At 43.2% G+C, this 16,597-nt stretch overlaps 1 protein-coding gene across 1 annotated transcript in view; it reads left to right on the top strand.

The window, feature by feature from the left end:
* Positions 1–16,597, top strand: part of fam184b (family with sequence similarity 184 member B) — a 75,603-nt gene that overhangs the window by 34,501 nt on the left and 24,505 nt on the right. The window contains 12 exon segments of the mRNA XM_034188682.1: positions 10,643–10,830; positions 13,627–13,776; positions 13,778–13,835; positions 13,838–13,998; positions 14,000–14,048; positions 14,051–14,095; positions 14,098–14,118; positions 14,121–14,257; positions 14,764–14,899; positions 15,945–16,096; positions 16,244–16,475; positions 16,478–16,597. Of these exon segments, the coding sequence (XP_034044573.1) occupies positions 10,643–10,830; positions 13,627–13,776; positions 13,778–13,835; positions 13,838–13,998; positions 14,000–14,048; positions 14,051–14,095; positions 14,098–14,118; positions 14,121–14,257; positions 14,764–14,899; positions 15,945–16,096; positions 16,244–16,475; positions 16,478–16,597 (1,449 nt within the window).

Below are 16,597 nucleotides of genomic sequence, written 5' to 3' on the forward strand. Positions count from 1 at the left end.
GTGGGTAGGGAGAGTTCCCATGAGATAAAAAAGCTTTTCAACCTACCATCCCTGGTTCTCAAGACCAGGCACCTAAGGGGCTCTACTCTTTTTTTTTTTTTTTTTTTTTTTTTTTTTTTTTTAGATATTTAGATATACTTTAGTATACACTAGTAGAGTTCTACCTTAGAATTGGAATGTACAACCCCTGGAAAAATTATGGAATCACCGGCCTCGGAGGATGTTCATTCAGTTGTTTAATTTTGTAGAAAAAAAGCAGATCACAGACATGACACAAAACTAAAGTCATTTCAAATGGCAACTTTCGGGCTTTAAGAAACACTATAAGAAATCAAGAAAAAAAAATTGTGGCAGTCAGTAACGGTTACTTTTTTAGACCAAGCAGAGGAAAAAAATATGGAAGGACATTCACCGTGTTGTCCTGAAGCCACTCCTTTGATATCTTGGCTGTGTACTTAGGGTTATTGTCCTGCTGAAAGATGAACAGTCACCCCAGTCTGAGGTCAAGAATGCTCTGGAGCAGGTTTTAATCCAGGATGTCTCTGTATATTGCTGCATTCATCCTTCCATCAATCCTGACTAGTCTCCCAGTTCCTGCCACTGAAAAACATCACCACAGCATGATGCTGCCGCCACCACCATGCTTCACTGTAGGGATGATGCCCTGTTTCCTGCAAACATGATGCCTGACATTCACGCCAAACAGTTCAATCTTTGTCTTATCAGACCAGAGAATTTTGTTTCTCATGGTCTGTGAATCCTTCAGGTGCCTTTTGGCAAACTCCAGGTTACTAAGGAGTGGCTTCTGTCTGGCCACTCTACCATACAGGCCTGATTGGTGGATTGCTGCAAAGATTGTTGTACTTCTGAAAGGTTCTCCTCTCTCCACAGAGGAATGCTGGAGCTCTGACAGAATGACCATCGGGTTCTTGACCACCTCCCTGACTAAGGCTCTTCTTCCTCAATCATTCAGTTGAGACAGGCGGCCAGCTCTAGGAAGAGTCCTGGTGGCTCCGAACCTCTTCCATTTACAGATGATAGAGGCCACTGTGCTCAGTGGGACCTTCAAAGCAGCAGAAATGCTTTTGTACCCTTTTCCAGATTTGTGCCTCAAGACAATCCTGTCTCGGAGGTCTATAGACAATTCCTTTGACTTCATGCTTGGTTTGTGCCTGCATTGTGAACTGTGAGACCTTATATGTAGAGACGTGTGGTCTTTCCAAATCATGTCACCTGAATTTATTTTTACCAGGTTAGTCCCATTGAGATCAAGACCTCTTTTGCAAGGGAGACCTTGACAATTATAAAGTTTCCAATTCACCTAACCTGCATGTCTTTGGATGTGGGAGGAAACCGGAGCACCCGGAGGAAAACCCCACGCAAGCACGGGGAGAACATGCAAACTCCAAACAGAAAGGCCACAGGTGGGAATTGAATCCATGACCTTCTTGTTGTGAGGCAACAGTGCTAACCACTAAGCCACCATGCTGCCCAATTTAACCCAGGTGGACTTCAATTAAGCCGCAGAAACATCTCAAGGATGATCAGTGGAAATTGGATGCACCTGAGCTCAATTTTGAGCTTCATGGCAAAGGCTGTGAATAGTTATGTACATGTGATTTCTTACACAGTAAAGTTTCTGGAGGTTTCCTCACAGCTGTTGTTGATTTGCCGCTCATCACCTGGGTGCTATTTAAGCCTCACAGTTTGCTCTTGTCCTCGCCAGATCGTTGTGCCTTGGGCCTCTTTCCAGCTCAGGTTCTCATGTTTTTTGCCTTGCTCTGATAGCCTTATCATGTTTTTTGACTACCTGTCTGTGTACCTTGACCATGCCTAAGCTGATGTTTTTGCTACTGTTGCTCTTTTTGGACTGCCTTTCTGTGTACCGACTCCAGCATATGAACCCAGTAAACGCTTTAACTCTACTGAGCTGTGTACCCGTGTCTTGCATTTGCGTCCAGCCTGCTCTGCCAGCCACCTTGATATCTTCCTGGACACTTGATTTGAGCTGATTTTACTCTATAATAGTGTATTTTACTCTATTTAGACTGGGACCAAATGTTATCCCGTCAGAGTATATTTACTCAGCAAATTTTACTGTGTATTTTATTTATTTTTGTATTTTTTATTTTTTTTGCAAATTTGCAAAAATCTAAAAATCTAAAAAAACAAAAAACAAAAAAAAAACTTTTTCTACATTGTCATTATGGGGTATTGTGTGTAGAACATTGATGGAATAAGGCTGTAACGTAAATTGTGGAAAAAATGAAGCGCTGTGAACTGTACTTTTTATAGTGGTAGCCCAACATCTTATTCCATTGAACAACCATTTCTGCTTCAAAAGATCAAAAAATTCAAATGTAAAATTATTTATTTTTTTGTGTTGTTTTGAAACACTAAGTGAAACAATTGCTTCAGAAAAGGAATACCTCGGTCTGTAGGTTTCACTGTGTCAAAGTGAAATACACTGCTGCATTGACTCCGTCTGTCAAAACACGTACACAAACAGATGAGACGTCAGCACTTATGTCTGTGCTTGTTAGACATTTTCCAACCTCTTCCATTAACATTTCTCTTTCGCACTTGTGTAATGTTCAGTGGAAGCATTTTCTGGTATGCCAGTCTGTGACACTTGGTTTATTTGAGTGTACTGGGCATGTAGACAAAGGTGGAAATGGGTCAGCGGTGGGAAATATTATATTTAATAATAACTCCTGCCCCTGTGTGCATGAGCATGGAGACTGAAACTTGTACTCGCCTCTTCACATCTGTTTACGGAACATTACACCTCCGTGGCCCCTCCCTCTGTAATGGGGGTGATCTGCCCTGGGTGAATGAGTGCTGCTAAAGATAAAACTGTCACATCGCAATGTGCACGGCGCAACAAGCCAATAGAAAGAAAGCACGGGTTGACCCGTGCAGGTTACAACCCCTGGCAATAATTATGGAATCACCAGCCTCGGAGGATGTTCATTCAGTTGTTTAATTTTGTAGAAAAAAAGCAGATCACAGACATGACACAAAACTAAAGTAATTTCAAATGGCAACTTTCTGGCTTTAAGAAACACTATAAGAAATCAGGAAAAAAATTGTCGCAGTCAGTAACGGTTACTTTTTTAGACCAAGCAGAGGGAAAAAAATATGGACTCACTCAATTCTGAGGAATAAATTATGGAATCACCCTGTAAATTTTCATCACCAAAACTAACACCTGCATCACATCAGATCTGCTCGTTAGTCTGCATCTAAAAAGGAGTGATCACACCTTGGAGAGCTGTTGCACCAAGTGGACTGACATGAATCATGGCTCCAACACAAGAGATGTCAATTGAAACAAAGGAGAGGATTATCAAACTCTTAAAGAGGGTAAATCATCACGCAGTGTTGCAAAAGATGTGGTTGTTCACAGTCAGCTGTGTCTAAACTCTGGACCAAATACAAACAACAAGGGAAGGTTGTTAAAGGCAAACATACTGGTAGACCAAGGAAGACATCAAAGCGTCAAGACAGAAAACTTCAAGCAATATGTCTCAAAATTGAAAATGCACAACAAACAAATGAGGAACGAATGGGAGGAAACTGGAGTCAACGTCTGTCACCGAACTGTAAGAAACCGCCTAAAGGAAATGGGATTTACATACAGAAAAGCTAAACGAAAGCCATCATTAACACCTAAACAGAAAAAACAGGTTACAATGGGCTGAGGAAAAGCAATCGTGGACTGTGGATGACTGGATGAAAGTCATATTCAGTGATGAATCTCGAATCTGCATTGGGCAAGGTGATGATGCTGGAACTTTTGTTTGGTGCCGTTCCAATGAGATTTATAAAGATGACTGCCTGAAGAGAACATGTAAATTTCCACAGTCTTTGATGATATGGGGCTGCATGTCAGGTAAAGGCACTGGGGATATTACATCATCAATAAATGCACAAGTTTACATTGATATTTTGGACACTTTTCTTATCCCATCAATTGAAAGGATGTTTGGGGATGATGAAATCATTTTTCAAGATGATAATGCATCTTGCCATAGAGCAAAAACTGTGAAAACATTCCTTGCAAAAAGATAGGGTCAATGTCATGGCCTGCAAATAGTCCGGATCTTAATCCAATTGAAAATCTTTGGTGGAAGTTGAAGAAAATGGTCCATGACAAGGCTCCAACCTGCAAAGCTGATCTGGCAACAGCAATCAGAGAAAGTTGGAGCCAGATTGATGAAGAGTACTGTTTGTCACTCATTAAGTCCATGCCTCAGAGACTGCAAGCTGTTATAAAAGCCAGAGGTGGTGCAACAAAATACTAGTGATGTGTTGGAGCGTTCTTTTGTTTGTCATGATTCCAGAATTTTTTCCTCAGAATTGAATGATTCCATATTTTTTTTCCCTCTGCTTGGTCTAAAAAAGTAACCGTTACTGACTGCCACAATTTTTTTTTCCAGATTTCTTATAGTGTTTCTTAAAGCCAAAAAGTTGCCATTTGAAACGTGGGTGTGAACGCACACGCTCACACACCCTCGGCGATCCAGACGGAGGCTGACAGTTTGTTGTCCCTTTGGGTGTCTCAGAGATCATCTCATCTCGTTAAAGCGTTTGTGTGCGCACACCCACACTTTTGACTGGCAGCTTTAATTCTGTCAGTGCGATGTTCTGAACTCTTGGATTCAGTGCTTTCACAGTGTTGTTTGTAATGAAACACAGTGGTAGCCTCTTGATATGTGTGAAGGTATTTGTGAGCGTACGTGGGAGGGAGGCTGAGGCACGCCTGTCTCTTTGCCTAACCTCTCCCCTGTGCAACCACCGTTCAACCCCCCCAACAGCCTCATGTGCTTCTTCACGCTGTAGACAGAATAATCACCACATGCTTTGCTGACTATTACATTTACTGCCAGTGAGCTGGATCACTGGCTCGAACGGCTACATGAATATCATTATCAACAGGCAGGATTTGAGGCGGATTTACAGGAGTAAGAAGCTTTCGCCAATTTTTCACCCAACTGTACTGCTACTCTGATTTGTGATAAGATAAAATTTCAACAGTTTTTTGCTCAACTTTCATATTATGCAGTTTTTCCGGCAGATTATAAGTGAACAGCACATGAAGGCCTGTAACCAAAAATAAATAATGTGGAGGAGCATCTGAAAAGAAGAAGATAAGCAGGACTCCTCTATTCTTTAGCTCTGTCTAGGAGTTTGAGACATACTCAAGTTAATTTTTTCAGGCTTTTGAAAATTGTTAAAGTGTTCATGCGATTGCTAAGAAGTTGCTGTACATCCTGGCCAGTCTATACAGTGATAATGTGAGTGTTGCACCTAGAAAGGGGCAGGAATTCTGAATTTATCCAATGAAGACTGGTGTTCATCATCAATCAATCAATCAATCAATCAATCAATCAATTTTTTTATATAGCGCCAAATCACAACAAACAGTTGCCCCAAGGCGCTTTATATTGTAAGGCAGGCATACAATAATTATGTAAAACCCCAACGGTCAAAACGACCCCCTGTGAGCAAGCACTTGGCTACAGTGGGAAGGAAAAAACTCCCTTTTAACAGGAAGAAACCTCCAGCAGAACCAGGCTCAGGGAGGGACAGTCTTCTGCTGGGACTGGTTGGGGCTGAGGGAGAGAACCAGGAAAAAGACATGCTGTGGAGGGGAGCAGAGATCGATCACTAATGATTAAATGCAGAGCGGTGCATACAGAGCAAAAAGAGAAAGAAACAGTGCATCATGGGAACCCCCCAGCAGTCTACGTCTATAGCAGCATAACTACGGGATGGTTCAGGGTCACCTGATCCAGCCCTAACTATAAGCTTTAGCAAAAGGAAAGTTTTAAGCCTAATCTTAAAAGTAGAGAGGGTGTCTGTCTCCCTGATCTGAATTGGGAGCTGGTTCCACAGGAGAGGAGCCTGAAGCTGAAGGCTCTGCCTCCCATTCTACTCTTACAAACCCTAGGAACTACAAGTAAGCCTGCAGTCTGAGAGCGAATCGCTCTATTGGGGTGATATGGTACTACGAGGTCCCTAAGATAAGATGGGACCTGATTATTCAAAACCCTTATAAGTAAGAAGAAGAATTTTAAATTCTATTCTAGAATTAACAGGAAGCCAATGAAGAGAGGCCAATATGGGTGAGATATGCTCTCTCCTTCTAGTCCCCGTCAGTACTCTAGCTGCAGCATTTTGAATTAACTGAAGGCTTTTTAGGGAACTTTTAGGACAACCTGATAATAATGAATTACAATAGTCCAGCCTAGAGGAAATAAATGCATGAATTAGTTTTTCAGCATCACTCTGAGACAAGACCTTTCTGATTTTAGAGATATTGCGTAAATGCAAAAAAGCAGTCCTACATATTTGTTTAATATGCGCTTTGAATGACATATCCTGATCAAAAATGACTCCAAGATTTCTCACAGTATACTAGAGGTCAGGGTAATGCCATCCAGAGTAAGGATCTGGTTAGACACCATGTTCTAAGATTTGTGGGGCCAAGTACAATAACTTCAGTTTTATCTGAGTTTAAAAGCAGGAAATTAGAGGTCATCCATGTCTTTATGTCTGTAAGACAATCCTGCAGTTTAGCTAATTGGTGTGTGTCCTCTGGCTTCATGGATAGATAAAGCTGGGTATCATCTGCGTAACAATGAAAATTTAAGCAATACCGTCTAATAATACTGCCTAAGGGAAGCATGTATAAATGTGAATAAAATTGGTCCTAGCACAGAACCTTGTGGAACTCCATAATTAACCTTAGTCTGTGAAGAAGATTCCCCATTTACATGAACAAATTGTAATCTATTAGACAAATATGATTCAAACCACCGCAGCGCAGTGCCTTTAATACCTATGGCATGCTCTAATCTCTGTAATAAAATTTATGGTCAACAGTATCAAAAGCAGCACTGAGGTCTAACAGAACAAGCACAGAGATGAGTCCACTGTCCGAGGCCATAAGAAGATCATTTGTAACCTTCACTAATGCTGTTTCTGTACTATGATGAATTCTAAAACCTGACTGATGACGCCACCTGAGAGCGCAGCGCAACGTCTCGCACCGTGGGAAGTCCTTAAAGCGACAGTGTCACCTCAAAATCTCTCATCAGCCGTTAAAATTTTCACTGAAAACCAGCTTAATTTTTCGAACCATGTCCACTTCGATGTGTCTCACAGGTTTAGAAAAAATTTTGATCAAACAAAGCGCCAGTCTCTCAGCAACTTCTCAGACAAAGGAATTCCGACGAGGGGCTGGACGACTCCTCCACAAGGAGTGCTCACAGGCGAATGACGTCACCGACAGGCGTGGAAAAACTCACGCATGCGCACGAGGGTTCAAGCATGTCTGACGTAAAAACATATGAATGAATCCATATAGTTTTTGAAAAAAATAAAAGGACCTATACTTTATGGACAGACCTCGTAGATGCTTTTGTTGGTGAGGAAAGGTTTACTGACTTTGACGTTATGGATGATGCCGTGATCTTTGTGGAATCAAACCCAGATTGCAGTACTTGAGAAACTGAGTGAGGAATTGGAGCATCTGGGTTTGCAGTTGTTCTAGATCCAGGCTTTCAGTGATTCTTGGACTTGGCCATCATTGCGATGAAAGTGTTGAACTTGTTGAGACATTCATTTATCATGGAACTGACATTCATGTCACTGGGTCCTCGGCCATTGAGATTGGGAGACACCTGGGAAGAGCTTATGGAGTCATGAGATCACTGGACACAGGCGTTTGGTGATGCCAGTATCTTTGCTGCAGAACGATGGTCCACATCTTTCGGGTCCTGGTGCTTCCTGTCTTACTGAATGGTTGTGAGACTTAGATGCTGACCCGTGACACAAGGTGATTGGTGACAGGGCTCTTTGAGGATCCTTGGGTACCACTGGAACAAATTTGTGTCAAACGAGCAGTTATTTAAGGAGACTTCGATGAGTGGTACCACTTGCATCGCAAGGAAGCATCAACTATGACATTTTGGCCATGTGGCACATTTCTCTCTGCATGATCCAGCACTTAGGTAGTGCCGTAGAGAGTAGAACAGGTAACTCAGTGGTTAAAGAGCTGGTCTGCTAATTTGTAGGCCTAGGTTTGAATCCCGCTCATGCTACCTGTCTGTGTCTTTGGACGAGACACTTATTCAGTATTGTCTCAGTCCACCCAGCTATTAAAGTAAATGAGAAGTAAATGTGAGGCATCACTGAAAAGCACTTTGAGCATTTGCAAGATGTCACAGTGCTATTGAAATGCCGTTCTTCTTATTAGTGTTTCAAGAGGCAGGGATGGATCAGCTGTCTGTCTGGGTGATTACCATCCAGGATGCAAGGCAGTGGATGTGGCAATGTGTGACACCAGCGCATGCGCCAATACTGTCTTAGATTGTATATAAGAGACCATATTTCAGGCTGTAGCCATGAAGTGAAATGGTGGGGATTATGGTTTAAATTGAGACAAACTTTGCTGCACCGTCCTCACATATCTCCAGCTATGGTTTCCTCCTCGTCCTCTGCATTAACTTGCAGAGCAAAGAGGACACAGTCTGTCCTCGTTTCATCGCTCCTCCATTCCTCTGAGTCACGAGTCAAAAGTTAAGGCATGTGATTGGTTGCGGTCAGCAACTACAGACTGACAGAAAAGAAAAAAAACGGCGGGTGTCAGATTTGTGTATCTGGGCAGATGTCACATCCGTCATCCATAAGAGAATCTGTGAGGTCCAACTCATAAATTGTAGACTGACAAAGAGTGAGACTATGGACCTGTGCAAGAAAGCGAGTTGGTGACACACACACACAAACACAGAGGGAATGACCAGCATTGCTGTGCCAGCTGTGTGCTGTAGACAGAGAGGCGTCTGGGTTAAAATATGAGCCCGTGTGCCCGCTGCACACACAAATACACGCCTCTGCAACAGCGTAAGTGAGACGTTGGGGTCAGATGATGACATTGTAGACATGGCATGGAGGGCAACGTGAATAGCGGGGGTGAAACATGCCATATTTCTTGAGTTAGTCATCAGCTATAAGTGGAAGATAAGCCCTGACATGAAGTCTTTGGTGACTGTAAATACATATGTGTGTGTGTCCGTGTCGGTTAGCGTCAGTTTTGACATTTGTTATAAAGCTGCCAGCTAAAAGCACTGGCTGACACTGTCAGTTTGTGAACTGTGAGTGTCAGCTTTCTTGCTGTAAATGGTAAATGGACTACATTTATATAGCACTTTTCCATCTGAATCAGTCGCTCAAAGCGCTTTACACATAATGGTTCACATTCACCCCGATGTGAGGGTGCTGCCATACAAGGCGCTCACTACACACTGGGAGCAACTAGGGGATTAAGGACCTTGCCCAAGGGCCCTGTGCTGAGTGTTGTGAAACCAAGAGGCTGCACACTGTAACCAGCTGAGTGCAAACACAATTTTATTTCAAAAGCCTGGCCAACAAAGCAACATCAACATGAAGCAAATAGTTGGATATCGTCAGCATATCAGTCAATAAAAGTCAACTAAATGAAACTGACTTAATAAAAGTGTCACAGAATTCAAAAGGCAACATGTTGATATGAACTGTGACCATAAAGAGGCCAGATTTAGCTGAATATTGATTTAACGTGGGGTTCTGAGTTAAACATCTTTAAAGTTCCACTATTATATATCTGTGTATGAAGAAATTCTGCTGCGATAAGAAACCTGTTCACCTGAACCAACTCATTTTTAGACCTCTGTGACATATGTCTCAGCTCAAACACATGTAAAAGGTTTTTTTTTGTTGTTGATTAAATGCCATTTGCATGTGTTGTATTTTATTTATGCGATTATATCTGCCCTCCTGTGCAACACACTTGCATGGTCTTTGGGCTAAAGAACACACCTCTTTGAGTAGAGAAAGGCTGCTGCACTTAAAGCAACAAAGAAGCAAGTTGCTTCTTGGATAATTAAAAAACAATAAAACATTTTAGCATTTAAAGATGTTGTGAATGTTATTTTAACATTAATATAGCAGCCAACACTACTTTCTTTGTAGAACCCTAGTGACTTAAAGGCATCTTTGCAGAGAATGAAGCAACACTCCCTCTGTGCTCTGAGCTGTACTGTCAACTGTTTACATCACCAGTCTTGCCAAGAATGCATGTTTACTGCATGCATGTCCTGCTGTGTGAACCAGAGTTCCTCTCTATGTTTAAAGAGAAAAACAGTACTCACTACTCACCCCAAAGCTGTTCCCTTTTTTTTCTCAGATAGCAGTTGCCTTTCCAAAAAAAAAAAAAAAAATCATATACGAGGCTAAAATGGCTGACCAACAAGGACTGGTAGGACTGGAATCCACATATATTGGGTTTTCCCCACATAGTGAGCTGTTAGACCTGTTAAAAGCTCCAATCTTGTTCATTCTGCTCAACTGAGGAGTGGCCAAGGATGGAAGCTTTGTTTACATCCTGAAGTATGGTGTCAGTCTGACATCTAGTTGCAGAAAAACATACACACATGCACACTGGCTTGTTCAACCCCCCCATCTTGATTCCTTCCTCATAAACTGCAAAAGAATTAAGATTAATTTATTCTTCTACAAGAGATGACAAATAAGTGCAAAAGCATATCTTTCATACAAAACACTTCAGGCTTAAGCTCTCATTCACACCCTGCAGGTGATTTATCGTTGAATATGAAGAATGAGGAGCAAGAGGCAGCCCTACAGTCCTTGAATTACGCCCACCACGGAGAAATGCACCGTATTCTAATGGAGACATGTCAAGAAGGGGAGGGGTCAGTACTTAGGACACGCCTGCTGGAGCTCCAGGAGTCTCTGGATGAGCAGCAAAGAGCTGGAGCTCAGGTATGTATATATACAGTATATATGCACATGTGTATTTGTAGAACAGCAACCCCTCATGACACACCGACGCGTCAAACACTGAGGATTTAACAAAGACCTTGGGTCATTATAGGGTCATTGGATATATTGTCATTTATGTGGCATAGTGGGAATCCTAGACAATGAACTCAGCACCAGTTGAGCTTGAGAGGACAAAATGTTGCTCGCTGGTTCATGCACAGATGTTTTTGATTATCATTTAATTTGCAGTTACACAGTAAAAGACATAGGAATGGGCTGTAATTGGTGGATCTTCAGATGTGCAGTCAGTTCTGGCCACCCCATGTAGCTTCTCCAGTGCCTTGACATTATCATGCCATTGGATTCCAGCTGTGAGTGGTCAAGATGGAGGCACTAAGGCTTGTGCTCCCTCTACATAACCTAATTTCTTCTGTGCTCAGGGTTCTCTCTCTCCTAGCCTTCCCTGAGGAGAGAGGTTGTCATTGGCACAGATGGACACAGCAAGCAAGCAAGCCAAGTCCACCCAGCTGTAATGGGTACCATCCTTGGCTGGTGGAGTAACCTACAACCCCAATTCCAATGAAGTTGGGATGTTGTGTGAAATGTAATAAAACAGAGTACAATGATTTGCAAATTCTCTTCAACCTATATTCAATTGAATACACATCAAAGACAAGATATTTAATGTTCAAACTGATAAATGTTATTGTTTTTGTGCAAATGTTTTGCTCATTTTGAATGGATGCCTGCAACATGTTTCAAAAAAGCTGGGACAGTGGTATGTTTACCACTGTGTTACATTCACCTTTCCTTCTAACAACACTCAATAAGCGTTTGGGAACTGAGGACCACTAATCGTGAGTGTCATGATTGGGTATAAAAGGAACATCCCAAAAAGTGTCAGCCGTTCACAAGACAAAGATTGGGCGAGGATCACGACTTTGTGAACAACTGCGTGAAAAATAGTCCAGCATTTTAAGAACAATGTTTCTCATGATCAGTTGCAAGGAATTTAGGGATTCCATCATCTACAGGCCATATTATAATCAGACAATTGAGAGAATCTGGAGAACTTTCCACCGTAAGCAGCAAGGCCGAAGACCAACATTGAATGCCCGTGATCTTCGATCCCTCAGGTGGCACTACATAAAATCCGACATCATAAAGGATCTTACCACGTGGGCTCAGGAACACTTCAGAAAACCATTGTCAGTTAACACAGTTCATCGCTACGTCAACAAGTGCAAGTTAAAACTCCACCATGCAAAGCAAAAGCCATACATCAACAACATCCAGAAGGCCGCCGCCTTCTCTGGTCCCGAGCTCATTTGAAATGGACAGATGCAAAGTGGGAAAAGTGTGCTGTGCTTTGATGAGTCCACATTTCACATGTTTTTGGAATTATGGACGCTGTGTCCTCCAGACAAAAGAGGAAAAAGACCATCCAGATTATTACCAGCGCAAAGTCAAAAGCCAGCATCTGTGATGGTATGGGGGTGTGTTAGTGCCCATGACATGGGCAACTACACATCTTTGATGGCACCATCAATGCTGAAAGATACATCCAGGTTTTGGAGCAACACATGCTGCCATCCACGCAACGTCTTTTTCAGGGACGTCCCTGCTTATTTCAGCAAGACATACCAAGCCACATTCTGCACGAGTTACAACAGCGTGGCTTCATCGTTAAAAGAGTGCGGGTACTAGACTGGCCTGCCTGCAGTCCAGACCTGTCGCCCATTGAAAATGTGTGGCACATTATGAAGCGCAAACACGACAACGGATACCCCGGAATGTTGAACAACTGAAGTTGTACATCAAGCAAGAATGGGAAAGAATTCCACCTCCAAAGCTTCAACAATTAGTGTCTTCAGTTCCCCAAATTCCTTATTGAGTGTTGTTAGAAGGAAAGGTGGATGTAACACAGTGGTAAACATACCCTGTCCCAGCTTTTTTTGAAATGTGTTGCAGGCATCCATTTCAAATGAGCAAATATTTGCACAAAAACAATAAAGTTTATCAGTTTGAACATTAAATATCTTGTCTTTGTGGTGTATTCAATTGAATATAGGTTGAAGAGGATTTGAAAATCATTGTATTATGTTTTTTATTTACATTTTACACAACGTCCAATCTTCATTGGAACTGGGGTGGTATGATGAATTGGCGTTCTGTCCAAGGGGAGTTATGGACGCCTATCCTCTTCAATTGGTATCTGTTCCAGAAACTGTCCTGTGCACTGGCAACATTCCTGTATGTTTGTTTTGTGAATTGTTTTGTAATTTATGTTGTAGCATGGCCCAAGCGAGGGTCACCCCTTTGAGTCTGGGTCTGCTTGAGGTTCTTCCTCAGAGGGAGTTTTTCCTTACCACTGTTGCTCTGGGGGTTGGTAAGGTTAGACCTTACTTGTGTGAAGTGCCTTGAGGCAACTTTGTTGTGGATTTTGCGCTATATAAATGAAATATATTGAAATTGAAAATTCAATCTAAGGTCTATGAGGATAGGCACTAACCCAGTGGTCCTCAGGGTCTGTGTACTCTGCAAGTCTACAGATGAAAGGTCTACGTGTATTGTATCTGGCAATTGGAGTCTGCGGTTGTCAAGTCCAATGACTGTCTCTGCAAGGAAGTCATTATAGAATGAAAAACCCCAACAGGTAGTAGAAATGTGGCAGAGCGTCACCAGGAAAACCCAACCTCAGTACCTATTGAGAACATACTGTTTTTTTTTCTCAGTGTATAAATTTTTTTTTTATTCCAGGTACAGCAGACTTTGAGACCTTCCGCATCCATGTAGAGGAGGAGCGTGAAACTGAGGCAGAGCTGTGGAAAGATGTTTGAGGAGAGGCTTCAGGTTGCAGAGGAGGCACTCCAGGAGGCCAAAGTCCAGATGAGTTCTGCACAGGACGAAAGCCTGAGGTTGGGCAAAGAACTGGAGAAGACAGCCAGAGCAGATCCTGGAGCTGGAAGCAACATGTGATGAGCTCCAGAAGGCAGCTAAAGAAGAGAAAAGAGGAAAGAGGAGCAGACAGGGAGAGAAGATGAGGAGAAAAAGAAGGATGAGGAGAGACAAACAGAAGAACAGGAGGAATTGCAAAGAATGACAACACTGCTGGAAGAAGTTCGCACCCTGAAAGAGGAGAGAGATCGAGCAGAGGAGGACAAGAGGGCGAGCGGTGAAGGAGGAACGGGAGGGATGGATGCAGAAGATGGGTGATTTGAAAGAGAGAACAAGGACATGAGGAAGAGGATGGAGGCAGAATGGAGGTGGAAAGGCAGAAGTGGGAAGAGAGGAAGAGGAGGAGAAGAAAGGGATGCACAGCGCTCTGCGAGAAAGGGTGAAGAGGGCAGAGGCAGAGGTCGAAAGCCACCTGGAGCGGCTCGCCGAGAGTAAGAGGAACATGATGAAACTGCAGGAGAGGATACAGGTACACGCACGTGAGCGCTCCCGCGGTAACACTGGAATCCAGCGTTGTGATAAGGGAGACCAAAGGAAATGAAATATTGCTGCTGCGTGCTGTCTCTGATGTAGTCAGCTAATGATTTTCTTGATGGGAAATGAGAAAGCGAGGTTTTGTGTGTGTGTGTATGTGTGTATGTGTGTGGAGGGGGGGTGTGTGTGCTGCCGTCCCTGAGTGCTATTTCCACTGCCAACTCTCTGCTAATGAGCAGTTTGAGCAGGAAGATTCTCTGCAGCATCACCATCACCACTTCACACACAAGCACGAGGAACCCTGTGAGAGCGGCACCAAGCTGACATCAACCTTCACAGCAAACCACTAAAAGCTTACAGCCGGCCTCCACGGCTTCCTGACTCACCACATTTCATTCCACGTTTTAAAAAAAATTTACTTTCTGCCTCACATTTCTTTTTTAAAAATTCCCCTGTCTGACCGCCTGACATACTTGCTCCTGACCTATTGCCTCCTTCCAGGACCTGGAGGAGGAGCTGGAATTGGATCAACGGCGTGTGTCTGAAGCGGAGGGCGTGGCTAAACGGGCAGAGGAGGAGCTCGCAGTTGCCAAGGAGAGGCTGCTGCTGCAGGAAGATGAGTTGCAGAGCAGAGCAGGTAGTCGATGAATTTGTCTCTTCGCCGGCGTCGGCTTAACTGTCCGTATGGCTTTCCATCTGTCTCCTTACCTGACTGCGGAAGAAATCGCAAATTTGTTCAACTCAGCCGAGCTCGGTGCGTCTGCATTAATCATTCTGACTTAGCTTAATTAAGTTTTCACTTCATACCAAATGGCTACTGCAGAAAACCAAGAACATCACATTTTTCATCCTCTAGAAAAGTAACACATTCATCACTATCATCGTCAGCAAAAAAATACCCCAAATCTGTAAGTTATCAGATGTGTTTGTGCCTGTGTGTGCGCGTGTGTGGAGACATTTAGAGATGGTAAGCAGACCACATTTATATATATATCGCACTTTCTACCTAAATCAGATGCTCAAAGTGCTTTACAATGATGCCTCACACATTTACACACACGCAAACACACACACACACAAACACTATGTCAGTGTGCTACCATGTGAGCCATTCAACTGCACACCAGGAACCTGTAGAATTTCATCTCCCTAAACACTTGATACTTACACCATACCCACCCACTCACTGGTGAGTAGATGAGTTGATTAGATTTTCGGGATGTTTTCTGCATACATTTGCATCCTAATGAGGAAGATGTGACTTTTGTTACAGCCACAATAACGCCTTAATACATTGCACACCCTTGATACTTACACCACAGATACCCCTTTGGGAGTCAATGAGCTGATTTCATTTTAAGCTTTCTTTAAGTTTATACTTGCATACTAATGAGAAAATTGTACTAAATGCATACTAATGAGTTTATATTTGGAATTTGTTGACACAGATATATGATAGTTGTGGGCATAGGTTTACATATATTGGCAAAAAAATTCAAATAGTTACATTTGTTTTTTTGAAACGTGTTCATGAAACGCGGTGAGAAGGTTGGCTGTTAATCCTCCTGCAGTGGCGGTCTGCTGTAACTCTGCTCAGCATCTGCTGTGTGTAATCAGTTAGAATGCTTGTGCACGTCTTTGTGTGCGCTTATGTTCACGCTTTTGTTTCTTCTGTGCGTCAGCAGAACTGCTGAACCGTGGCGGTTGTGAGGTGTGTGTGTGCGCTGAGGTGGAGGAGCTGAGGAGTCAGGTGAGCCGCCTGCAGAGCAGGAACAGAGAGCTGGAGCTCCAGAGCAGCGGGCGAAACAGTGACCACGCACGGCAAATACGCCAGGTAGCCCTAACCTCTACGTGCACAGTGCACAGCAATGCATGAACTATGTATACGCTCGCTGTGCACTTACACATGTACTCATTTGTACAAACGCTGTATCTACCTCTAGATTGTGCAGTAACAGTGTGTGTGTGTGTGTGTGTTCAGCATGCTGAGGCCCTGTCCAGCTTGCGTTCAGAGATGGTGAGAGCCCAGACAGAGGAGCTACGGCGCATCCAAAAACACGCAGATGATGAGAGAGACAAACTGCAGAAGAAAGACCTAGAAAAAGAGAGGGAGAGCCTTCAGAAGGAGAGACAGCAAGAAAAGGACAAGTTTGAGAAGGAGAGAAACAGGCTGCGGAGGGAGAGGGACGAGGAGAAGGAAGCTCTGCACAAGAAACGGAAGATGTGAAGGAACGTCTGAGGAGAGAAAAGGAGGATGAGGTGGAGCATCTGCGCAAGGAAATGGAGGTAGAGAGGGTCCGTGTTCGCTCGCAGCTGGACAAGAAGAAAGATCAGG

Source organism: Thalassophryne amazonica, chromosome 15 (genome assembly GCF_902500255.1).
Source record: "Thalassophryne amazonica chromosome 15, fThaAma1.1, whole genome shotgun sequence".
Taxonomy (NCBI): Eukaryota; Metazoa; Chordata; class Actinopteri; order Batrachoidiformes; family Batrachoididae; genus Thalassophryne; species Thalassophryne amazonica.